The sequence below is a fragment of the Mobula birostris genome, chromosome 5 (genome assembly GCF_030028105.1).
Source record: "Mobula birostris isolate sMobBir1 chromosome 5, sMobBir1.hap1, whole genome shotgun sequence".
Classification (NCBI taxonomy): Eukaryota; Metazoa; Chordata; class Chondrichthyes; order Myliobatiformes; family Myliobatidae; genus Mobula; species Mobula birostris.
Window position 1 is genome coordinate 172150579 of NC_092374.1, and position 26130 is coordinate 172176708.

Sequence of the window (26130 nt, forward strand, 5' to 3'; positions counted from 1 at the left end):
ATGGGTTATGGATGACATACAGTTGTCTCTATTCTCCAGGTGATCAGTTCTAACTCAAGAATACCCTCCACGTTTCAATCTACCATTCTGGTTAAGGTTGACAGACCAAGTAGCAGGTTTTGTAATATCTCCCTCCTGCCATCCCAACCTCTTCAGAAGAGGTATACGGAGATGCTGGAATACAGAGCAACAAGCAATGTGTTAGAAAAACTCAAATTGGTGAAACAGGATCTGTGGGAGGGAAAATAATTGTCAACATTTTGGGTGGAAGCCGTGTCAGGACTCATTGAAATCCTGACACATGATTTCTACCCAAATAACCATCGATTCCTTTCCTCCCACAGATGCTACTGGACCTGCCAAGTTTTTTTTTTCACAGTGAATTGAAAATTTCAAGAGGAAAGGGAGCAAATCCCACAGAAATGCTGGAAGGTTAGATCCCATGGATGCAACGTGCTCCAGTGATTGATTGTTCGGGGTAGCCAACAGCACCAGCTAAGCTCATCACCTCTACCACTCAGCAAAGAAAGTGCACTACAATCCAAAATTTCTCCAAATCACACACCATCGGACTTGAAATATATCTCTGTATATTATTGCTGGGTCTACTCTCATGCACCACATGAGCAACTCTAGCAGTTAAAGGCAGCTCACCCTGACCTTCTCAAGGATATTTAAGGATGGGCAATATATGTTGACCTTGCCGGTCACACCTATTACTGAAAACTCAATATAAAACATTTGATTACAAATAAATCTGATTTGCGGAGTGTTAATCCGACCCACGGGCTGGCTGGTGGGTGTGGTGACATCAGTACTGGACTTCGAGGCAGATGGTCCTGAGTTCGAATCCGGCCAGCTCCCAACCTGGGCAGCAGCAGTATCTGCACGGAAGAAAGGCCTGGCAATCTACTTCTGTAAAGTGCCACGAAAACCCTTATGGACAATGACACTATCCATAGGATAACCATGAGTTGATAAATACTTGACAGCACTCAGCAACATCAGACACAGTGGAGCTGGAGTGAAGCCATATCACTAGATAAGAAATGTCACTGTATTGGGAGTATGGAATGTGATAGAAACAGGTCAAACAGGAAATTGAAGAAGAAATTACAGGGACATCGAAGCAGGGGCATGAGCATGGTACTAATTGCAGAGTTCCTAAAAGTCACAAGCATGACGGACTGAATGGTTTCCTTGTGTGACGACAGTAGGTGAGGTTACGGGAACTAAAAGGACCTCTGTTCTGTTGAAATCAAGAATCAAAGCATAGAATAGATAATCAAAGCGTAACTATGCTGTGGAAGATTGAAAATAATAACAGAGACTAATGAGATGACACATAAGCACTTCATGAAATGATCAGTTATGTCAAACTCCCAGCGAAGTAGAAACAGGCTGTGACTATAATTAAATGAGTCAGGGTAATCATACCTGTGTGGCACTGTGATATCATGTTACCTCCCTCTTAGACACTAAGGTAGCAAGGAAATTAAACAAACACAAAATACAACTGATGGAGGAACTCAGCTGGTCGAGCAGCATCTGAGGGGTGAAGGGAACTGCCGACATTACATGTTGAACCATCACATCAGTCCTTTTGTTCCTACAGATGAGCTCAACTTGCTGGTTCCAGCAGCCACAGTCTCATTTGTCTCCAGGAAGTAGATCATAGTACACAGGACAGCACAGCACAGGAACAGGCCCCCTAGCCCATGAAGTCTGGTTCAACCATGATAGAAACATAGAAAACCTAACCATATTAAGTTTAAATTTGGAAAAAATTAGAAGTGATATTTTTGACCCTTCGGTTAAATTTGAAGAAACTTGGAAACCTTTTATGCAACATTTTCATATGATGTAATCTGACCTTTCCGAATCTTTTTTCTAAACTTAAATTATATGCTGAGAGGAGCGGAGTTAACGACATTATTGAACATGTCCGATATAAGCTGTTGGTCTAGCCCTGTTTTGTTTTTTTTCCTTGGGTTTTTTTTTCTTTTGGGGTTCTTTTTGTTTATATATTTTTTTTCTTTTTATTTCTTTTTTAATGTTTAATCTCATTATGAGTTTGGAAGTCTTTTGTATCTGTGTTACTTAAGATTCATCTTATATATGCTGATGAACATTTTTCCAATCTCTGTGTACCAACTTTGTTATTGAGTTTGTAATTTTGAAAAATTAATAAAAAGATTTAAGAAGAAAGAAACATAGAATACCTACAGCATAATACAGGCCCTTCGGCCCATAAAGTTGTGCCAAACATGTCCTTACCTTAGAAATTACTAGGGTTACCCGTAGCCCTCTATTTTTCTAAGCTCCATGTACCTGTCCAGGAGTCTATTAAAAGACCCTGTTGTATCCGCCTCGACCACCGTCGCCGGCAGCCCATTGCACACACTCACCACTCTCTCATTAAAAAACTTACCTCTGACATCTCCTCTGTACCTACTTCCAAGCACCTTAAAACTATGCCCTCTTGTGCTAACCATTTCAACCCTGGGAAAAAGCCTCTGACTATCCACACGATCAGTGCCTCTCATTATCTTGTACACCTCTATCAGGTCACCTCTCATCCTCTGTCGCTCCAAGGAGAAAAAGCTGAGTTCACTCAATCTATTCTCATAAGGCATATTCCCCAATCCAGGCAAAATCCTTGTAGATCTCTTCTGCACCCTTTCTATGGTTTCCACATCCTTCCTGTAGTGAGGTGACGAGAATTGAGCACAGTACTCCAAGTGGGGTCTGACCAGGGTCCTATATAGCTGCAACATTACCTCTCGGCTCATAAACTCAATCCCGCGGTTGATGAAGGCCAATACACCGTATGCTTTCTTAACCACAGAGTCAACCTGCAGCTTTGAGTGTCCTGTGGACTCAGACCCCAAGATCTCCCTGATCCTCCACACTGCCAAGAGTCTTACCATTAATACTATATTCTGCCATCATATTTGACCTACCAAAATGAACCACCTCATACTTATCTGGATTGAGCTATGATGAGCTTAACTTAAACCAATCCAATCTGCCTGCCCATGATCCATATTCCATCATTCCCTGCCTGTTCATGTGCCTCATACACAAACTACTGGAGGAACTCAGCAAGTCAGGCAGCATCTATGGAGGGGATTCTAAACACAACAGCTTATGCAGCTGCTGCAAATCTTGAGCAAAACACAAAATGCTGGAGGATCAAGTCTAAATGCCTCTTAAATGTTATTGTATCAGCTTCCGCCGACATCCCTGGCAGCTTGTTCCAGGCACCCTGTGTAAAAAGCTTACCCCACATGTCTCCCTTAAACTTTCCCTCTCTTCCCTTTAAAACTATGGCCCCTAACACTTGACACTGGTAAGATTGCTGCCCTCTTGAAGTAGTTGGGAATGTCCGATGGCAGCAGTGAGAGTTTGAAGATGTCCTTGAATGCCCCCCCAGTTGGTTGGCACAGCTTATCAGTGCCCTGCCAGGTATACCACTGGGGCCTGACACCTTGCAAGAGTTCACCCTCTTGTAGGATATTCTGATATTGGCCTCTGAGACAGAAATCACTGTACATCGTGGGGATTTGCACAGGTGAAGCGTTATTCTCCCTTTCAAAGTATGCATCTGATTCTGACAGCAAGAGGTCTGAGCTGACAAATCCAGGCTCAATTGTTATTCATGTGTTGATCTTGTAAATCAGAATCAGGTTTAATATCACCAGTGGCTGTTGTAAAATGTGCTGACTTTGTGTCAGCAATACAATTCAATACATAGTAATTGAAAAAACCTGAATTACAGTAAGTAAGTATATATATATATATATATATAGTTTTTAATAGTTAGATTAAATACGTGGCGCAAAAATAAGAATAGAAGTGGAGTGAAGTGGTGCTCACGGGATCAATGTCCATTCAGAGATCATTGGCGGAGGGGAAGAAGCTGATTCTGAATTGCTGAGTGTGTGTTTTCAGGCTCCTGTACCTCCTTCCTGATGACAGCAATGAGAAGAAGGCATGTCCTGGGTGATGAGGCTCCCTAATGATGGGAGTCTCCTTTCTGAGGCACCACTCCTTGAAGGTGTCCTGGATACTACAGAGGATAGTGCCCATGATGGAGCTGACTGAGTTTACAACTCTCTGTGCACCTTATCCTGTGCAGTGCAGTACCACACGGTGATGCAGCCAGTCAGAATGCTCTCCACAGTACAGCTGGAGAAATTTGTGAATGTCTTTGGTGACATTCCAAATCTCCTCAAACTCCAAATGAAACGTACACACTGTTGTGCCTTCTTTGTGGCTGCATCGATATGTTGGGCCCAGGACAAATCCTCGGAGATATTGACACCCAGAAACTGGAAATTTCTCACTCTCTCCACTTCTGATCCCTCTATGAAGATTGGTGTGTTTTCCCTTGACTTACTCTTTTATGAAGTCCACAATCAGTTTTTTGGTCTTACTGATGTTGAGGGCAAGGTTATTGCTGTGACACCACCCAAATAGCTGGAATATCTCATTCCTGTAGCCAATAGTGGTGAAATTCGGCCAATAGTTGTGTCGTCAGCAAATTTATAGATGGCATTTGAGCTGCGCCTAGCACACAGTCATGGGTGTAGACAGAGTAGAGCAGTGGGCTAAGCACACATACCTGAGATGTGCCAGTGTTGACTGTAGCAAAATGGAGATGTTACTTCTGATGCACACAGACTGTGGTCTTTCAGTTAGGAAGTCAAGGATCCAGTTGCAGAGGGAGCTACAGAAACCAAAGTTTTGGAGCTTCTTGATCAGAACTGTAGAAATGATTGTATTAAAAGCTGAGCGGTAATCAGCGAACAGCAGCCTGACACAAGTATGAGTATTGTCCAGGTGATCCAATGCCGTGTGAAGAGTCAATGAGATCATACCCGCCGTAGATCTATTGCAGCGAGAGGCAAATTGCAGTGGGTCCAGGTTCTTGCCGAGACAGCAGTTGATTCTAGCCATAACCAACCTCTCAAAGCACTTCATCACTGTAGATGTCAGTTATACTGGTTCAAAGGTTCAATCATTCATTTATTATCAAAGTAAATATCCATATACAACTCTGAGAATCGTCTCCTCCAGATAGCCACCAAACAAAGAAGGAATATGAAAGTCACGCAAACAGAAACAACAAACGCACCAAATGTACTAAAAAAAGAACCGAATCCCAATCATCAAACCCAAACTCCCCTCCCCTGCAAAAAATGCAAGAATATCAACCCCCCCCAAACCCCCTCAAACCCACAAAAAACTAACAAAATGCAAGATCAATCCCGAGACCCACCTCACCCCGCACAAAAAACTAACAAAGCACAAGAACATCAACCCCCCCAAACACCCCCTCACCCCCCACAAAAAACTAACAAAATACAAGAACATCAACCCCCCCAAAGCCCACCTCGCACCCCACAAAAAACTAACAAAACGCAAGAAAATCAACTCCCCCAAACCCCCGTCACCCCCCACAAAAAACTAACAAACACAAAAACATCAACCCCCCCAAACCCCCCCTCACCCCCCACAAAAAACTAACAAAACACAAGAACATCAACCCCTCCAAACACCCACTCTCCCCAAACAAAAAACTAACAAAACACAAGAACATCAATCCCCCCAAACACCCCCTCACCCCCCACAAAAAACTAACAAAACACAAGAACATCAACCCCCCCCAAACCCCCCCACACCCCCCACAAAAAACTAACAAAACACAAGTACATCAACCCCCCCAAACCCCGTCACCCCCCACAAAAAACTAACAAAACACAACAACATCAACCCCCCCAAACCCCCCTCACCCCCCCACAAAAAACTAACAAAACACAAGAACATCAACCCCCCCAAACCCCCGTCACCCCCCACAAAAACCTAACAAAACACAAGAACATCAACCCCCCAAACCCCCCCTCACCCCCCACAAAAAACTAACAAAACACAAGAACATCAACCCCCCCAAACCCCCGTCACCCCCCCCACAAAAAACTAACAAAACACAAGAACATCAACCCCCCCAAACCCCCGTCACCCCCCACAAAAAACTAACAAAACACAAGAACATCAACCCCCCCAAACCCCCGTCACCCCCCACAAAAAACTAACAAAACACAAGAACATCAACCCCCCCAAACCCCCGTCACCCCCCACAAAAAACTAACAAAACACAAGAACATCAACCCCCCCCAAACCCCCGTCACCCCCCACAAAAACCTAACAAAACACAAGAACATCAACCCCCCAAACCCCCCGTCAACCCCCACAAAAAACTAACAAAACACAGGAACATCAACCCCCCCAAACCCCCGTCACCCCCCACAAAAAACTAACAAAACACAAGAACATCAACCCCCCAAACCCCCCCTCACCCCCCACAAAAAACTAACACAACACAAGAACATCAACCCCCCAAAGCCCCGTCACCCCCCACAAAAAACTAACAAAACACAAGAACATCAACCCCCCCAAATCCCCGTCACCCCCCACAAAAAACTAACAAAACACAAGAACATCAACCCCCCCAAACCCCCCCTCACCCCCCACAAAAAACTAACAAAACACAAGAACATCAACCCCCCCCAAATCCCCGTCACCCCCCACAAAAAACTAACAAAACACAAGAACATCAACCCCCCCCAAACCCCCCCATCACCCCCCACAAAAAAGTAACAAAACACAGGAACATCAACCCCCCCAAACCCCCGTCACCCCCCACAAAAAACTAACAAAACACAAGAACATCAACCCCCCCAAACCCCCCTCACCCCCCACAAAAAACTAACAAAACACAAGAACATCAACCCCCCAAACCCCCCTCACCCCCCACAAAAAACTAACAAAACACAAGAACATCAACCCCCCCAAACCCCCGTCATCCCCCACAAAAAACTAACAAAATACAAGAACATCAAACCCCCAAACCCCCCCTCACCCCCCACAAAAAACTAACAAAACACAAGAACATCAACCCCCCCAAACCCCCCCGTCACCCCCCACAAAAAACTAACAAAACACAAGAACATCAACCCCCCAAAGCCACGTCACCCCCCACAAAAAACTAACAAAACACAAGAACATCAACCCCCCCAAACCCCCGTCACCCCCCACAAAAAACTAACCAAACACAAGAACATCAACCCCCCCAAACCCCCGTCACCCCCCACAAAAAACTAATAAAACACAAGAATATCAACCCCCCCAAACCCCCGTCACCCCCCACAAAAAACTAACAAAACACAAGAACATCAACATCCCAAACACACACACTCCCCCCACAAAAAACTAATAAAACACAAGAACATCAATCCCCCCCCAAACCCCCCCTCACCCCACAGAAAAAAAACTAACAAAAAACAACAAGAACAACAACCCTCCCAAACCTTGGTGTAGAAGGCCTTGGCGAGCAGGATTAAGGAAAACCCCAAGGCATTCTACAAGTATGTGAAGCGCAAGAGGATAAGACGTGACAGAATAGGACCAATCAAGAGTGACAGTGGAAAAGTGTGTACGGAACCGGAAGAGGTTGCGTAGGTACTTAATGAATACTTTGCTTCAGTATTCACTATAGAAAAAGATCTTGGTGATTGTAGGAATGACTTACAGTGGACTGAAAAGCTTGAGCATATTGGCATTAAGAAAGAGGATATGCTGGAGCTTTTGCAAAGCATCAAGTTGAATAAGTCACCTGGACCGGACAGATATACCCCACGCTACTGTGGGAGGTGAGGGAGGTGATTGCTGAGCCTCTGGCAATGATCTTTGCATCATTAATGGGGATGGGAGAGGTTCTGGACGATTGGAGGGCTGCAGATGTTGTTCCCTTATTCAAGAAAAGGAGGTGAGATAGCCCAGGAAATTATAGACCCAATGAGTCTTACTTCAGTGGTTAGTAAGTTGATGGAGAAGATCCTGACAGGCAGGATTTATGAACATTTGGAGAGGCATAATATGATTAGGAAAAGTCAGCATGGCTTTGTCAAAGGGAGGTCGTCCCTTATGAGCCTGATTGAATTTTATGAGGATGTGACTAAACACATTGATGAAGTTAGAGTAGTAGATGTAGTGTATATGGATTTCAGCAAGGCATTTGATAAGGTACCCCATACAAGGCTTATTGAGAATGTAAGGGCTGATAAGTGGCAGATGGAGTTCAACCCAGATAAATATGAGGTGGTTCAATTTGGTAGGTCAAATATGATGGCAGAATATAGTATTAATGGTAAGACTCTTGGCAGTGTGGAGGATCGGAGGGATCTTTGGGTCTGAGTCCAGAGGACACTCAAAGCTGCTACGCATGTTGTCCGTGTGGTAAAGAAGGCATACAGTGTCTTCATCAACTTTGGGATTGAGTTCAAGAGCCAAGAGGTAATGTTGCAGCTATATAGGACCCTGGTCAGACCCCACTTGGAGTACTGTGCTCAATTCCGGTCACCTCGTTACAGGAAGGATATGGAAACCATAGAAAGGGTGCAGAGGAGATTTACAAGGATGTTACCTGGATTGGGGAGCATGCCTTATGAGAATAGTTTGAGTGAACCCGGCCTTTTCTCCTTGGAGCGATGGAGGATGAGAGGTGACCTGATAGAGGTGTATAAAATGGTAAGAGGCACTGGTCATGTGGATAGTCAGAAGCTTTTTCCCAGGGATGAAATGGCTAGCATGAGAGGGCATAGTTTGAAGGTGCTTGGAAATAGGTGCAGAGGAGATGTCAGGGGTAAGTTTTTTTATGCAGAGAGTAGTGAGTGCGTGGAATGGGCTGCCGGTGACAGTGGTGGAAGCGGATACAATAGGGTCTTTTAAGAGACTCCTGGACAGGTACATGGAGCTTAGAAAAATAGAGGGCTATGGGTAACCCTAGGTAATTTCTAAAGTAAGTACATGTTCAGCACAGCATTGTGGGCTGAAGGGCCTGTATTGTGCTGTAGTTTTTCTATGTTTCTATGTAACATCAACCTCCTCCCAAACTCCCCCTCATCCTGGACAAAAAACTAACAAAACACAACAAGAACATCAACCCCAATCCCCCAAACCCCTCTCACTCCACACAAAAAACGAACAAAACAGAAGAACATTAACCTCCCCAAACGGAACAAAAAACTAACAAAACATAAGAATATTAACCCCCCCCAACCCCCCCACCCCACACAAAAAAACTAAAACACAAGAACATTAACCCCCACTCAAACCGCCCCCTACCCCGCACAAAAAACTAACAAATCACAACAAGAACATCAATCCCCCCGAACCCTTCCTGTCGCACAACAAAATGGAAAGGAGCAGGCAAAAAACTCGCAACATAAAAACCATACGTCTGAAAAAGTCCATAGTCCATAACACAGAATGACGATAACATCCTCCTGCATCAACGAAGAGATATCTCGTGAGTACAGAGGCCCACCCGCCTGCCACAGTGAGCCACCTAGACTCCTTCTCCAGCAGTGATTGAAAGGAGGGCAGTCGTCACTGAACCCTCACTCGCCTTCCGCATTCGGTTTGATGTCTCAATCTTCCTTGACTCTTTAATCTGCAAAATGGAGTTGAACTTCAGCTCTCACCCTGTACCTAAGTCGAGGTTATCCAAATACACGCTCACATCCTGGAACCTTCTCAGAGACAACAAAGCGCTGGGTCATTCAGTTGATCTCCAGACTGTAAAGCACAGGTCCTTACAGTCCTAGAAACACATTGAAGATGAAAAGCAGACATAAAAGAAGTAAAATAGACATTTTTGTGGGTTATCTGGAAGATGGTGACTGAGGGAGTGTTGTATGGTGACGATATCTTGGACGATAGTCATTCGGGCAGATCACCCTGCTCTTCTTTGGCACTGATATACTTGTTGCCTTTTTGAAGCAGGTGGGAAGTTCCGACTGTGGCAAAGAGAGATAGAACATGTCTTTTAATACTCCCACCAGTTGGCTGACAGAGTCCTACCAGGTACTCCTTCAGAGCCTGTCACCCTCTTACAAGACAGCCTGACATCGGCCTCCAAGACAGAGATCACAATGTTACTGGGTGCTGCAGGGATCCTCATAGTCAAAGCGGTGCATAAAAGGCGTTGAGGTCACCTGGGAGTGAGGCAACACTGCCATTCATGATGATAAGCTTCACTTTGCAGAAAGTAATGGCCTGAAAACCTGCCAGGGTTTACGTGCATCCGATTCTGCCTCTAACCTCATTCAGAGCTGTTCCTTTGCTCTTGAGATGGCCCTCCATAAGTTGCACCAGATTTACTTGTATCATCCTGGGTCATCAGATTTGAATGCCACAGATCTAGCCCTCAGCAGACTATGAACCTCCTGCATGAGGTTCCTATGAGAACACCAATAGCATGAATGGCAGCAATGCTTCATACCAGATGAACTCAACACCTTCTGTGCACACTTTGAAAGGGAGAACACAACTACAGCTGTGAAGATCCCTGCTGCACCTGATGACCCTGTGATCTCTGTCTCAGAGGCCAATGATAGGCTGTCATTAAAGAGAGTGAACCCTCGCAAGGCGGAAGGTCCCAATGGAGTACCTGGTAAGGCTCTGAAAACCTATGCCAACCAACTGGTGGGAGTATTCAAGGACATTTTCAACCTCTCATTGTTACGGGTGAAAATCCCCACTTGCTTCAAAAAGGCAACAATTATACTAGTGCCTAAGAAGAATAATGTGGGCTGCCTTAGTGACTATTGCCCAGTAGCACTCACATCAACAGTGATGAAATGCTTTGAGAGGTTGGTCATGACTAGACTGAACTCCTGCAAGGGCCTGGACTCATCGCAACTTGCCTATCGCCACAATAGGTCAATGGCAGACTCAATCACAATGGCTCTCCACATGGCTTTAGACCACCTGGATAACACAAACACCTACATTAGGATGCTGTTCATCGACTGTAGCTCAGCATTTAATACCATCATTCCCACAATCCTGACTGAGAAATTGCAGAACCTGGGTCTCTGTACCTCCCTCTGCAATTGGATCCTCGATTTCCTAACTGGAAGACCACAGTCTGTGCGGATTGGTGATAACATCTCCTCCTCGCTGATGATCAACACTGGCACACCTCAGGGGTGTGTTTAGCCCACTGCTCTACTTTCTAATGTACATGACTGTGCGGCTAGGCACGACTCAAATACCAACTATAAATTTGCTGATGATACAACCATCGTTGGTAGAATCTCAGATGGTGACTAGAGGGAGTACAGGAGTGAGATATGCCAACTAGTGGAATGGTGCTGCAGCAACAACCTGGCACTCAACATCAGTAAGATGAAAGAGCTCATTCTGGACTTCAGGAAGGGTAAGACGAAGGAACACATACCAATCCTCATAGAGGGATCAGAAGTGAAGAGTGAGCAGTTTCAAGTTCCTGGATGTCAAGATCTCTCAGGATCTAACCTGGGCCCAACATATCGATGTAGTTATAAAGAAGGCAAGACAGTGGCTATACTTCATTAGGAGTCTGAAGAGATTTGGCATGTCAACAAATACACTCAAAAACTTCTATAGATGTACTGTGGAGAGCATTCTGACAGGCTGCATCACTGTCTGTTATGGGGGGTGGGGGCTACTGCACAGGACCGGAAGAAGCTGCAGAGGGTTGTAAATCTAGTCAGCTCCATCTTGGGTACTAGGTTACAAAGTATCCAGATATCTTCAAGGAGTGGTGTCTCAGAAAGGCAGCTTCCATTATTAAGGACCCCCAGCACAAAGGGCATACCCTTTTCTCATTCCTACCATCAGGGAGGAGGTACAGAAGCCTGAAGGCACACACTCAGCAGTTCAGGAACAGCTTCTTCCCCTCTGCCATCCAACTCCTGAATGGACATTGAACCCTTGGACACTACCTCACTTTTTTTAATACACAGTATTTGTTTTTTGCACATTTAAAAAAATGTATTCAATATACATATACTGTAATTGATTTTTTTTTCTCTTCCATATTATGTATTGCATTGAACTGCTGCTGCTAAGTTAACAAATTTCACATCACAAGTTTTCCTAACTTGGTTCTGATTCATCTACAGCTTTTGATTTGAGTATGTTTTCATAGGCACACACACACACATCCACACAGGTTTTAATGAAATCAGTGCCAGTTGTGGAATACTCATTCAGGCTCGACATTGAGTCCCTGAATACAGTCGAGTCCACCGATTCAAAGCAGTCATGTAAGAGCTCCTGAGTCTTCCTTGTCCATATCTTCATGGTCCTCACTGCTGATGCTGCAGTCTTCAGTCTTTGCTATACAGTACTCAGGGAGCAGAAGTACAGCAAAGGTAATCAAACTTTTCAAAGTCTGGGTGTGAGATAAAACAGTAAGCGTTCGTGATGGTGGAGTAACTGTGGTCCATTGTGTTGGTGCCTCTGGTACTTCAGGTGATTTGTTGGTGATAATTATTTAGAGGCTTTTTCAAGCTAACTTGGTTAAAGTCCCCCAAAATGACAATGCATTGTTTCATGCCTTCCCCTCCCTCCTTCCCGACCCCAGGGCTCAGGGAAGGAAACAGAAACATCAGCAGTGGCCATTGAAGTTGTACGGTGAGAGATGTTGACCATCAGTGATGTCATGGTGAGGATAAGGGCTTGGAGTGAGGATGAGGATGGGGTTCAGAGTAAGAGTGAAGGTGAGGATGGGGCTCAGGGCAGTACAGTAGACGCACAGACTGTAGAAGCTGCCACACTGGGTGGCCTGTACATACTCTCATCAGACATCATAAGCTTGTAATGCCTCCACCAGCCCCACAAAGCCTAGTCACTTGCACCCCATCTCCCATTCCGTGCAATTTCATTGTAGGACATTAAAACAGATGTGTTAATGAGGATACACCCCAGTCCTCCATCCTCCATTGATCTCACAGGGGATTCGGTTATGGTTTGTCCAGTAATACTCTTGCTGCTTAACCAGATGGTGGTTGGTTCAAACCCCAGTACCAAAGTCTGATAGTCCTGTACAGTACTGAGGGGCAGAGGCTGTCCTACAGATGGGAGGGAATGAGAGTTTGTTTGCAGATGAATGACAATGAAGTCCAGGAACATTCCCTTGATCCTTCTGTTCAATATTTATCCCTCAGCAAACAATTCTAGCACTTTGCTGTGAGCTCCAATATTAACAAACAAGCTACCACCTTTGTCAGAAACAGTAGAATATTTTAATAACAATTCAATTGACTCAAGCCTGTTTTAAGACAAACTGAAGGGTGTTAGAAGATGTACAATTGTTAGTATTGCTATACCTCACCTGGAGTCAGAACCAACAAACTAATCTGTATTCCAATTCCATTTACCACCAGGGATTAGCATATTCAAAAGCCTCACCTTCTATTGTCTTTTAGAAACAAGGATCGCGTGTATGGTGTAACAAAGCAGATTGTTTGTTGCTTTAGATTCCAGCATCTGCAGTCTCTTGTGTCTCATACGTACGGTATTTTTCCCTTCAGAGTGACTCTCACCTGCTTTACTTCTTATCTCATCCTATAAAAATTTTCCGAATGGAAAACCAGACTCCAAAATATCAGGATAAAAAAAATACAGCAGCGTAATTAAGACCATAAGACAAAGGAGCAGAAGTAGGCCATTCGGCCCATCGAGTCTGCTCCACCATTTTATCATGAGCTGATCCATTTTCTCCTATTTAGTCCCACTCCCCTGCCTTCTCACCATAACCTTTGATGCCCTGGCTGCTCAGATACCTATCAATCTCTGTCTTAAATACACCCAATGACTTGGCCTCCACTGCTGCCCGTGGCAACAAATTCCATAGATTCACCACCCTCTGACTAATAAAATTTCTTCGCATTTCTGTTCTGAAAGGGCGCCGTTCAATCCTTAAGTCATGCCCTCTCGTACTAGACTCCCCCATCATGGGAAACAACTTTGCCACATCCACTCTATCCATGCCTTTTAACATTCGAAATATTTCTATGAGGTCTCCCCCCATTCTTCTAAACTCCAAGGAATACAGTCCAAGAGCGGACAAATGTTCCTCATATGTTAACCCTCTCATTCCCGGAATCATTCTAGTGAATCTTCTCTGTACTCTCTCCAACGTCAGCACATCCTTTCTAAAATAAGGAGACCAAAACTGCCCACAGGTCTCACCAGCGCCTTATAGAGCCTCAACATCACATCCCTGCTCCTATACTCTATTCTTCTAGAAATAAATGCCAACATTGCATTCGCCTTCCTCACTACTGACTCAACCTGGAGGTTAACTTTAAGGCTATCCTGTACGAGGACTCCCAAGTCCCGTTGCATCTCAGAACTTTGAATTCTTTCCCCATTTAAATAATAGTCTGCCCGTTTATTTTTTCTGCCAAAGTGCATAACCATACACTTTCCAACATTGTACTTCATTTGCCACTTCTCTGCCCATTCTTCCAAACTATCCAAGTCTCTCTGCAGACTCTCCGTTTCCTCAGCACTACCGGCCCCTCCACCTATCTTCGTATCATCAGCAAACTTAGCCACAAAGCCACCTATTCCATAATCTAAATCGTTGATGTGCAATGTAAAAAGAAGCGGCCCCAACACTGATTCCTGCGGAAAACCACTGGTAACCGGCAGCCAACCAGAATAGGATCCCTTTATTCCCACTCTCTGTTTCCTGCCAATCAGCCAACGCTCTATCCACGTATGTAACTTTCCCGTAATTCCATGGGCTCTTATCTTGTTAAGTAGCCTCACGTGTGGCACCTTGTCAAAGGCTTTCTGAAAATCCAAATATACAACATCCACTGCATCTCCCTTGTCTAGCCTACTGGTAATTTCCTCAAAAAATTGTAATAGGTTTGTCAGGCAGGATTTTCCTTTAAGGAATCCATGCTGAGTTCTGCCTATCTTGTCATATGCCTCCAGGTACTCTGTAACCTCATCCTTGACAATCGACTCCAACAACTTCCCAACCACGGATGTCAAGCTAACAGGTCTATAATTTCCTTTTTGCTTCCTTGCCCCCTTCTTAAATAGCGGAGTGACATTTGCAATCTTCCAGTCCTCCGGAACCATGCCGGAATCTATCGACTTTTGAAAGATCATCGCTAATGCCTCCGCAATCTCCACAGCTACCTCCTTCAGAACACGAGGGTGCATTCCATCTGGTCCAGGAGATTTATCTACCTTTAGCCTATTCAGCTTCCTGAGTACTTTCTCTGTCGTAATTGTGACTGCGCACACTTCTCTTCCCTGCCACCCTTGAGTGTCCGGTATACTGCTGTCTTCCTCAGTGAAGACTGATGCAAAATACTTGTTCAGTTCCTCTGCCATCTCCTCATCTCCCATTACAATTTCTCCAGCATCATTTTCTATCGGTCCTATATCTACTCTCACCTGTCTTTTACTCTTTCTATACTTGAAAAAGCTTTTAGTATCCTCTTCGATATTATTTGCTAGCTTCCTTTCATAGTTAATCTTTTCTCTTTTAATGACCTTCTTGGTTTCCTTTTGTAAGGTTTTAAAAACTTCCCAATCTTCTCTCTTCCCACTAATTTTTGCTTCCTTGTATGCCCTCTCTTTTGCTTTAACTTTGGCTTTGACTTCTCTTGTCAACCACGGTTGCATCCTTTTTCCACTCAAAAATTTCTTCTTTTTTGGGATATACCTGTCTTGCACATTCCTCATTTCTTGCATAAACTCCAGCCACTGCTGCTCTGCTGTCTTTCCCGCCAGTGTCTCTTTCCAGTCAACTTTGGCCAGTTCCTCTCTCATGCCACTGTAATTTCCTTTACTCCACTGAAATACCGACACATCAGACTTCGGCTTCTCTTTTTCTAATTTCACAGTGAACTCAATCATGTTATGACCACTGCCTCCTAAGGGTTCCTTCACCTTAATCTCTCCAATCACCTCCGGTTCATTACACAATACCCAATCCAGTACAGCCGATCCCCTAGTAGGCTCAACAATAAGCTGTTCTAAAAAGCCATCTCGCAGACATTCTACAAATTCTCTCTCTTGAGATCCAGTGCTGATCTGATTTTCCCAATCTACTCGCATGTTAAAATCCCCCACAATTATCATAACACTGCCCTTCTGACAAGCCTTTTCTATTTCCAGTTGTAATTTGTAGTCCACACCCTGCAGCTGTTTGGAGGCCTATAAATAACTGCCATCAGGGTCCTTTTACCCCTGCTATTTCTTAGCTCAACCCATAAAGATTCTGCACCTTCCGATCCTATATCACCTCTTTCTAATGATTTAATATCATTTCTTACCAACAAAGCCACGCCTCCCCCTCTGCCTACCTTCCTATCCTTCTGATACACCGTGTATCCTTGGACATTCAGCTCCCAGAGACATGCATCCTTTAGCCAGGTCTCAGTGATGGCCACAATATCATACCTGCCAATCTGTAGCTGTACAAGATCATCCACCTTATTCCTTATGCTGCGTGCATTTAAGTACAACACCTTAAGACCAGTATTTGACACTTTTTGCTTTGATTTCACTGCAACTCAGCCCAATGGCTATAAATTTGCCCCATCACCTGCCTGTCTTTCCTGACATCTTTACTGCTCACTATCTTAGATTTATTTCTGTTTTCCCCTTCCTCCGCTCTATCATTCCGGTTCCCATCCCCCTGCCAAATTAAGAGGGGAGAAAAACCTCCCGCTTCTTACTTTTTGAACACACAATGCTTAACATTTTCAAAAATTCTTGACACTGCATGGATCCATTCTCTTCCAGCAGTCTTTGTGGCAAGTTGGCCTCTTCTCACTGTTACCAGCATCACACACTTTGCAAATAACCCTTATTAGCTTTGGTTAACACACAAGGATCTGATATAAACTCAATATTTAACCTCAGCACCAATGGCCATTTTGGAGCTCCTTGCACTACATACAACAGCGTGGTGTAAATGTCGGACAGACTACAATAGCGTGGTGGTTAGTGTATTGCTATTACAGCGCCAGTGACATGGGTTCAATCCCTGCCACTGTCGGTAAGGAGTTTGTATATGTCCTCTCACATTCCAAAGACGTACATGTCAGTAGCTTAATTGGTCACATGGATGTAATTGTAGCGTGGGCTCATGGATTAGAAGGGCCTGTCACTGTTGTGTATTTCTGAATAAACACAACCGCTCCTCTCTCCCATCGTCCTCAACATGGGTGCCCTCGAGGCTGTGTGCCGAAGCCACTGCTGTACACTCTGCTCGCGCATGACCACACGGCCCAACACCCCCGAGTCATCACGTTGTCGAGTTCTCCGACGACACAACAATGGTGAGGCTCATCACCAACAATGATGGAACGGCCTACAGAGAGAAGGTGGAAGAGCTCAAGACCTGGTGCAAAGTAAATAACCTCTTCCTCAATGTCAACAAGACAAAGGAGATAGTTATTGACTTCAGGAGAACTCGCATCACTCACACCCCTCTTTACGTTGGTGGCACAGCAGTGGAAATTGTGAGCAGTTTCAGACTCATGGAAATGCACAACTCACACCACCTCTCATGGTCCCACAGCACGTCATACACAATCAGAAAAAGCTCACCAATGCCTCTTCTTTCTGAGGAGGCTGAAGAGAGCTGGACTTTGCACATCCATACTGATGCCATTCTATAGATGCACAGTAGCGAGCATTCTAACAGGCTGCATCACTGCATAGTACAGAAACTGCACTGCGGTGGACAAGAAGGCTCCACGAGTAGTCAAAACTGCCCAAAACATCACTGGCCTCTGCCTATTTGCCATCAAGGACATGTATACAGAACGGTGCCAGAAAAGAGCCAGTAACATCATGAAGGACCTCACCCACCCTACTTGTGGACTCCCTGTCCCACTCCCATCAGGGAGAAGGCTACGTAACATTCATGCCAAAACCACCAGACTCAAAAACAGTTACTTTCCCGAAGAAGTAAGGCTGATCGATACCTTCACCTACCAACCCACCTCACCATACCCCCAGCCACCACTACTCTATCATTTGCTGTCAGAGTCACCTAAAGTACGGACACTCCTGTACCTAGCATCACTTATTGGATATTGTGTTCCTTATCTTATAGTGTTTTTTTTCTGTGCAGCATCAGATCTGGAGTGACAACTGTTTCTCTCTCCTTTTCACTTGTGTACCGGAAATTACATTGAACAGTCTTGAGTCTTGAAAACAAAAAACAAGTAAAAAAGCAGAAGCTTGGACCAAACCCTGGTCCTACATTCTCTAACCAGAAGGAATAGTTTATTCTTAGCCTCTCTCCATGCCCTCTTTGATCTTCAGTATGTTAAGGAATTATCAGTCCCAACTGCCTCAATTCTCAAGAATCAGCTGCAGCTCGTAATTTATACAGAAGTCTGAACTTATGGCAAGATTTCATAAATCCTGAAAGTATTACACCTGGGAAAATTCAACAGGTCACACTTCACCTGTAGAGAGAGAAGTAGATGTAATGCTTCTACTTCGTTATTTTTTGTAAACACAATGGAAAAGAGATAAAATTGGCTTTGAGCAAGTGAAGTCAGAGGGTCAGTAGATAGGTGTGTGTCTGGTGTAAATGTGATGATCATCTGCTGCCCAGTAAACTGGGGACCAGAGTTAAAATTTGTCTGATTCCCTCAGGAATGGACTAGAGAGCAAGTGTGGCTTAACCAGGGCTTTGTATGGTTGTAGCAAAAGATCTATCCCTTCTCTTCCTGTTCCAGTAAAGACAGCATTCCATTAGCCTCTACACCAATTCATGACATTTTAATGATCTATACTGAACCCCAAGATGCAGCATGAGTACTTTTTGGGCTGCTTATCTCAGAAAGGATGTGCTGAAACTGGACAGGGTTCAAAGGAGGTTCACAAAAATGATTCCAGGATTGAATGGCTTGTCATATAAAGAGCATTTGATGCCTCTGGCCCTGTATTCGCTGGAATCCAGAAGAATGAGCGGTGACATCATTGAAATCTATTGAACAGTGAAAGGCATTGTTAGAGTGGATGTGGAGAGGATGTTTCCTATGGTGGGAGAGTTTAAGACCAGAGGACACGGCCTCAGAATAGAGGGGCGTCATTTAAGAACAGAGATGAGGTGGGATTTCTTTAGCCAGAGAGTAGTGAATCTGAGGAATTCTTTGTCACAGGCAGCAGTGGAGGTGTCTTTATTTATATTTAAGGTGGAGGTTGATAGATTCTTGATTGGTCAGGGCATGAAGGAATACGGGGAGAAGGCAAGAGATTGGGGTTGAGAGGAAAATTGGATCAGCCATGATGAAATGGTGCAGCAAACTCGAAGGGCCCAATGCCTAATTCTGCTTCTATATCTGATGGTCTTTTAACAGTTAGGAAATACTGTGTGAAGTTGGCATGCCAAATTTGCATGGGCTTCCCTGGGTGCTCCAGTTTACAAACCCTGCGTTTGCATGGCTTCTCTTGGGTGCTTCACTTTACAGTTAGTGACCACGACCGTGTGGGCTTCCCTGGCCGTTCTGAAAGTAGTGGTGATCAATAGGTTAACTGGCCACAGTAAATTACCAAGCGTAGGTGGATGGTAGGAGAATCAATGGGTTTATGGTAATCCCCACAAAGTGAACAGTAAGGAACCATCACATCCTTGAGAGCTTTTGACTCAGACTGAGGTATGTTGAAAGGACTCCCCATTCTTTGCTAAAATATCTCATCTCTTCCCAACAGCACTGGGCAACTCCCCATCTCAGGCATGAATACCCTCTCTACATTGAACATTACAGGCCCTTCAGCCCACAATGTAATGCTGACCTTTTAACCTACTCCCAAGATCAACTTAATGCTTCCCTCCTGCACAGCCCTACATTTCTCTTTCATTCAAGTGGTTATCTGTTACTGCCCATTATGACGCTAATGTGTAGGACAGCAATGAAGGTCCTACATATTTGGTGGTGTACGAGGCTTCCTTCATGTCAGTAGCTTCTTAAATCTCCTTACTGCATCTGTCTGCACTACATCCTTGGTGGTGTGTTCCAGGCAAGGCTTATCGACTATTGGTGCACTCGTCAGACTTTCATTGGAGTGTGTACTGTAGTCTATCCATTACACAGGTTGCTGCTCCACACCAGTTACAGGAAAACTTGCAGAAGTATCAATTTGGCTACTATGAGATTTAAGCAGGTTTCAAAGGTTAGTAAAGGTAAAATGCTGACTAGTGGAAGGAACAAAAGCAGGGTGGAAACAGCCAACAGTTGAAGAGTTGGCTTTGGAATTCGACGGCAAACGATTACTTTTCATCTGTAATTTCCAAGGGCATAGGGTATGAGCAAGGAGAAACAGCAGAGAGGATTGAGGAATGTTGTACTTAGTGAAAGTCAGAGAGACATCCATGTACAAGCTGGACCAGACTTGGTATAAATACAACTTTGACTCTGTTGACAAAGGCACACAAAATATGGCAAAAGGCAAGAACAGAACCAGAAAACTGACTTAGGTCTTTGACTATGTTGTTGAGAAGTCTGACAAGGGCTTATTCCAACACTCTACAGCACCAGCAGAGGTGGTCTGAAACCATAAGGTAATCCAGAAGTACAGACTAGATAACCTGACATTAGCTGACATACCAAGATGACTGCCTGGTTAAGGATGGAACGACGTACAGCACAGGGTTATTTGAGATTTTAATACAATGAATTGACAGATTAACATTGTGATATACCACTTGATCAACCTGTACCTAGCAGGTGACCACAGGATCATTCAATGGCAAGTTATTCATTTATCACTCAGTTGCTGGAAATTGGTGCAAGAGGAGTGGCTCAGTATCCACGAGTCTTCAGCTTCCCAGCTGGTCTACTCTCAGGATAAGTACTGCTCAGACCTGCCAGCCCACTGTAAGGCAGCGAAAGGTTCCAACGTTCTTGGTCACGAAGCACTCAGTTGCTCTGGTCGGACAAAGATGTTTCTAACATCATGTCACTTTCGTTCATCTCCATGAAAAGTGGGGTGTCCTCAGGGGCAGGCCTGGGGTTCGCTGCTTTACTCTGCTGGGGTGGGGTCTCTAGAGCCATGATGCCACTCTCTTCCAGGGGCGGTCTCTGAAACTCTGTGTCACTTTCCCTCTCCCTCTCCTCCCAAGAGCAGTAGATCATTTTCTTGATCATGGGCGCCTTCATCGCAGACAAGTCGAGCTCGTAACACCCGAGTTTCTCCTTTATCTCTGTCCCTGCAACAAATGGAACATTTTCCTTGGTGACAATCCCAAGCACAATGGGCCAAACATTTCATACCCCAGGAGGATTCAGAGACATATCGAGGCTCTTCTATAAACACTGTCAGGAAGTAAATACTTGGCAATTACACTACCTCTCCTGAGCTAATTAGGACATACTCAAGGGATCACAGACAGAGGTTAGCTTGGCTCAGTGGTATCAAGTCAAAAGGTACTGGCTTCACGCCAGAGACCAACAGTGCTGCCCCTGTGGGGTGCGATTAGGGACCAACAGTGCAGTCCATTCAAGTCAGCACTAGTGGGCAAAAGTGCAGTTCTTGCACGCGTCGGGATCCACGAACATCTGTGGAATTGGTGCAGGTCAGGACGGATTAACGTTCTGTCAGTCCAAGTTGGAATTTGGGAACAATTCAGTCTGTGCAGGTCAGAATTCAGGACTAACAACTCAGTCTGTGCGAGTCAGACTTCGGGGCAAACAATTCAGTCTGCACAGGTCAGGTTTCAGGACCAACAAAGTCGTCCACGCAGGTCAGGACCAGGGACAAACTGTGCAGTCCATGCAGGGTGAGATTCAGGAACAACAGTGCAGTCTGGGACTAACAATCAGTATGACTTATGAGAATACGTTGAGTGAACTCGGCCTTTTCTCCTTGGAGCGACAGAGGGTGAAAGGTGACCTGATAGAGGTGTATAAGATGATGAGAGGCATTGTTTGTGTGGATAGTCAGAGGCTTTTTCCCAGGGCTAAAATGGCTAGCACGAGAGGGCACAGTTTTAAGGTGCTTGGAAGTAGGTACAGAGGAGATGCCAGGGGTAAGTTTTTTTACACAGACAGTGGTGAATGCTTGGAATGGGCTGCCGGCGACGGTGGTGGAGGTGGATACAATAGGGTCTTTCAAGAGACTCCTGGATAGGAACAAGAAGCTTAGAAAAATAGAGGGCTATGGGTAACCCTAGGTAATTTCTAAGGTAAGGACATGTTTGTCACAGCTTTGTGGGCCGAAGGGCCTGTATTGCGCTGTAGGTTTTCTATGTGTTTATGTTTCTAAGTAGTAAGTGCAGTTTGAGATTCAGGTACAACAGCACAGTCCATGCAACTTGGACTAATGAAACAAATACAAACTGGCAGTTTACAGACGCCACTTTGACACACACAGTAATGTGCAAAAGTCTTACCACATATATATAGCTAAGGTGCCTAAGACTTTTGCACAGTACTGTAGTAATTTTATGTACTGCACTGGACCACTGCTGCCCAAAAAAATTCATGTCATATGTGAGTGATGATAAACCTGATTCTGATATGGGTCTCTATTGTGGATGGCGATTGGGAAGGGGGGAGGGGGAAGGGAATCATGGTTAGAAAAAGGGGAAAGGAGAGGGGGTGGAGTGGGAAGCACTAGACAGATATTCTGTCATGATCAATAAACCAATTGTTTGGAATCAAATGCCCTTGCCTGGTGTCTCAGGGCTGGGTGTGTCTGCACCCACACCACACACCACTCCAGCACTCCTTTCTGTCCCCTGTCCCACACTCCTCCCGCAGCACTCTACCCTCGCCATTCCCAATATCCTTTGCTTCCGCCAGATTTACAAACTTACATTCTGCTCCACATTGACAAATACAGTACTGTGCAAAAGTCTTAGGTACCCTAGCTATCTATATATATATATATATATCTAAGAGATTTGCACAGTACTGTATACAAAAGCCTAAATAATGTTCCAAAAAACTGCAGAAGTTTGCTCACCAATATAAGCGTCTGCATCCCCAATGTACATTTCGATGCAATGACCAAGCATTGTAACTGAAAAGGTATCATCTCGACGGAGACCCAGGGCCTGGAGAAGAAAAAGTAAGTAAGGCTCAAATCATTCAGCGAAAAGGCATTTAAGGCCCAGCAGTTATGTGCAAAGTAGCTTCTAAATGGTAGTGTTTGCTTGAGAGGGGGTGGGGAGGGGGGAAATCAGAATACCCGTAGATTTATGTACTGTATTGGAGTGTGGTGAGAATTATTTTCCTCACTCACATAGGTTGGCACAGAAATATTTACAGGGGTTTTGGAGATTTATTTGATTCATGGACAACTGAGTGACTCTTAGTTGATGAGGCTCAGTGGTGGCAGAGCCCACTGTGAATCTGCCCATCTCAATGTACAAAAATTTACGCCAAGTTACTTGGTTTCAATACTTCCTCATAAGAATGAGGTTGTCTCTTGTAGATTAACTGATGTGAGCACAGGAAGGAGCTCCCAGACTAGCTTACTATCATTAGCTAACATAACCTTCCAAACCTGCGTCTGAAAAGATGTTTTGTTCAAGCTTCTATCTTACTTATCAGCAAATGGGCAACACATTAGCGTAGCAGTAGTGGAACACTTTACAGTGCCAGTGATTCCTGCCACAGTCTGATAAGGAGTTTCCTCCCACATTCCAAAGACATATGGGTTACGGTTAGTAAGTTGTGACACTTGCCGGCTGCCTCCAGCACATCCTTGATGCATTTCATGTGGGGGGTTAATTTACTTGTCGGTTGAAAGTCGCTTCTACCGTGCCAGTCATCGATTGGCCTGTTTGAAGGATGCAGCAGCTCTTTCCCACTTGTTGCCTAGTATGCCATGGCACCGGTGTCCCGATTCAGGCACCTCAGGGGTGTAAGAAGAGCACTGCAGGCTCGGCCTCCTTTCTTTTTCTCCCCAGGCATTCATTTTCACACTGAGGTCACGACCAGTGTTGAAGACCTACGGGGGGGGGGGGGGGGGCTTAAGATGCATGGTCGAATCTTTTACTGTTTGTTAATAAATGGTTAGTGTGCTTACTCGTAATCAATGGCTTCCGTTTCACTCACCAAACCCATGTTTTGATGTGCATGTGACAAATAAAGCTAATCTCTATCTTTAAAAATGATTGGGGTGCAAGGATTTGATTTTACTCCAAGAATAGATTACAGCAGTCAGAATCAGGTACAGCTTTTGACCAGAACAGAATATTCGAGAGGATGATTTCAGGCATACAGGAAACATGCAGGGGGAGTGGAATTGAAGGGATTATTCTACAAACAGCCACAGCCACACACACACACACCCACCCACCCACCATAGGCTGGTGATTTCTCATGCAGCATTACAAAGAATAACCAAACTAGTTTAGCTTATATAGTTTTCCATCCAAATGACAAGGGAAATGAAGATTTATATCAGTGTTCAATGGTACATGCTCCTGTGGGAGTCTGTGCTTGGGAGCGAAGAATCTATTCATTGATATACATTAACGTATATTTGTATTGATATACAAATACGGGCACAACTGCAGTGGGACCACAGCACATTTTACAGATCTACACACAATTTATGGACACCCAATGTAAATGAAGAGCATTTCAAGTAGCAGACACCTTTTCTGATGCCTCAGGTGAATTCAGGAGAAATACTTCCCAACAGTGCCCAAAGCAGCAGATTATTTGCTGCTGTGTCAGCCTGACGCAAGCTGTAGCGAATTGAGGCTTTCAACGCACCAAATGAAGGATTTAAGTAATCTCAGCCAGCAGAGGGGGAAGAAATGCACATACAAAGGTCAGGGCTCTGACTTTCGAACTACTCCATGCTGATTGTGCTTACAATGTAACACTCATCTTCTCTAATCCACACTGGCTTTCACTGTAGCACATTTAAATCTTGGTCACCTTCAAACCCCTAGTCCACATTTCTCCACCATACTTCAGCCCTGACACTTCTCAACCGTCAGTCTTGGAGTTTTTGATCCCTACTTCTGCATCATTGTGTTCACTGATGTTACACTTTGCCCCACCATGAGCCTCCCTCTCTCCCTTGGATACCCCACTACTCCTCTCCGCCTTTAGAAACTTTCCCAAAGTTTCTTGACGCTCTCCTAATTTTTACCAGCGATCATTGTCATCTAATTGTACCTCTTCCTCCATGTTCCAGTGTAATTCTGTCAGTTCAGTGATGAAATGAAAGTTCTTTACAATTGCTTCGCACACAAGGGAAAGCACAGATGGAACTTTTAAGAATGGTTTCTGAAGGCAAGGGAGGTGGTGACGAGGTTCCCCCACTATGGGCTGTGCAACCAGCAGAAAGGCATAAACAGTGCTATCCAATATTATCATTTTACAATCGGCTTTTCAGCTTGACAAACTCGTGCTCTCGTTGATGTGGCGAGTCAGTGCTAAAGAACAGAACACATTATGTTTCAAACACTCTCAGCTTCAAGCACTGAACCAGGCCAGGTTGAGCTCTCTTCTCTGTTCTTCTGATGTTCCCCCAGTTATCAGACCAACCATTTTCATTGTGACGAACCCTTACCATCACCAGACAAGACAGACTTTCAACCGATGAGCACCACTCAGAATACCAGTTCCGATTATCCTTGAAAGGTGTATTAAGTGCTTATGTAGTTCAATGAAAAACATAGAAATATTTAACTCAAAATACATTAGTAACAAATAGAATAGTGTGTGAACTATAAAGTGTGTTAATGTCTGAGTGTTTCTCAAGAAATCAAAAGGCATACCGTATGAAAATAGTTAATGGCACTCTCGAAGTTGCCCTTCAGACTCAACACATAACCTATGGCAGAATAAGTGGATGCATTCTGAGGAATGAGGACGAGGGCTTGGTGGTGATAATCTAATGCTTCGTCGTACTTCCTAAAACAGAAGCAGAAGTTCTGTTAATTGTCAAAACATTGAGAGTTAAGAATGGCCGTCTACATACACAACACATTGAACAACATGCAGAAACTGGAAGGGTGGCGAAATCAGTCAGTGTGGGAGGAAGCCATTTGGTTCCTTGTACTAGCTGTTAGAGCCCTCTGGTTACACTCACTCCCCTGTGTGTTCCTCATACCTTGCATATGTTTCCTTTCCAACATTTACAAGTCATAAGACAAAGGAGCAGAATTAGGCCATTCACCCCATCAAGTCTGCTCTGCCATTAAACAATGAATCAGCATTCATTAATCCTCTCAATTCCATTCTTCTGCCTTCTCCCAGTAACCTTTGATGT

At 44.5% G+C, this 26130-nt stretch overlaps 1 protein-coding gene across 1 annotated transcript in view; it reads right to left on the bottom strand.

Moving 5' to 3' along the window:
- Positions 1-20542: 20542 nt before the first annotated feature.
- Positions 20543-26130, bottom strand: part of cdc16 (cell division cycle 16 homolog (S. cerevisiae)) — a 63734-nt gene continuing 58146 nt past the window's right edge. The window contains exons 16-18 of the mRNA XM_072258882.1: positions 25637-25772; positions 22858-22948; positions 20543-21100 (exon numbers count right to left, since the gene is read on the bottom strand). Of these exons, the coding sequence (XP_072114983.1) occupies positions 20811-21100; positions 22858-22948; positions 25637-25772 (517 nt within the window). The 3' untranslated portion in view covers positions 20543-20810. The remainder of the gene's footprint in view (positions 21101-22857; positions 22949-25636; positions 25773-26130) is intronic.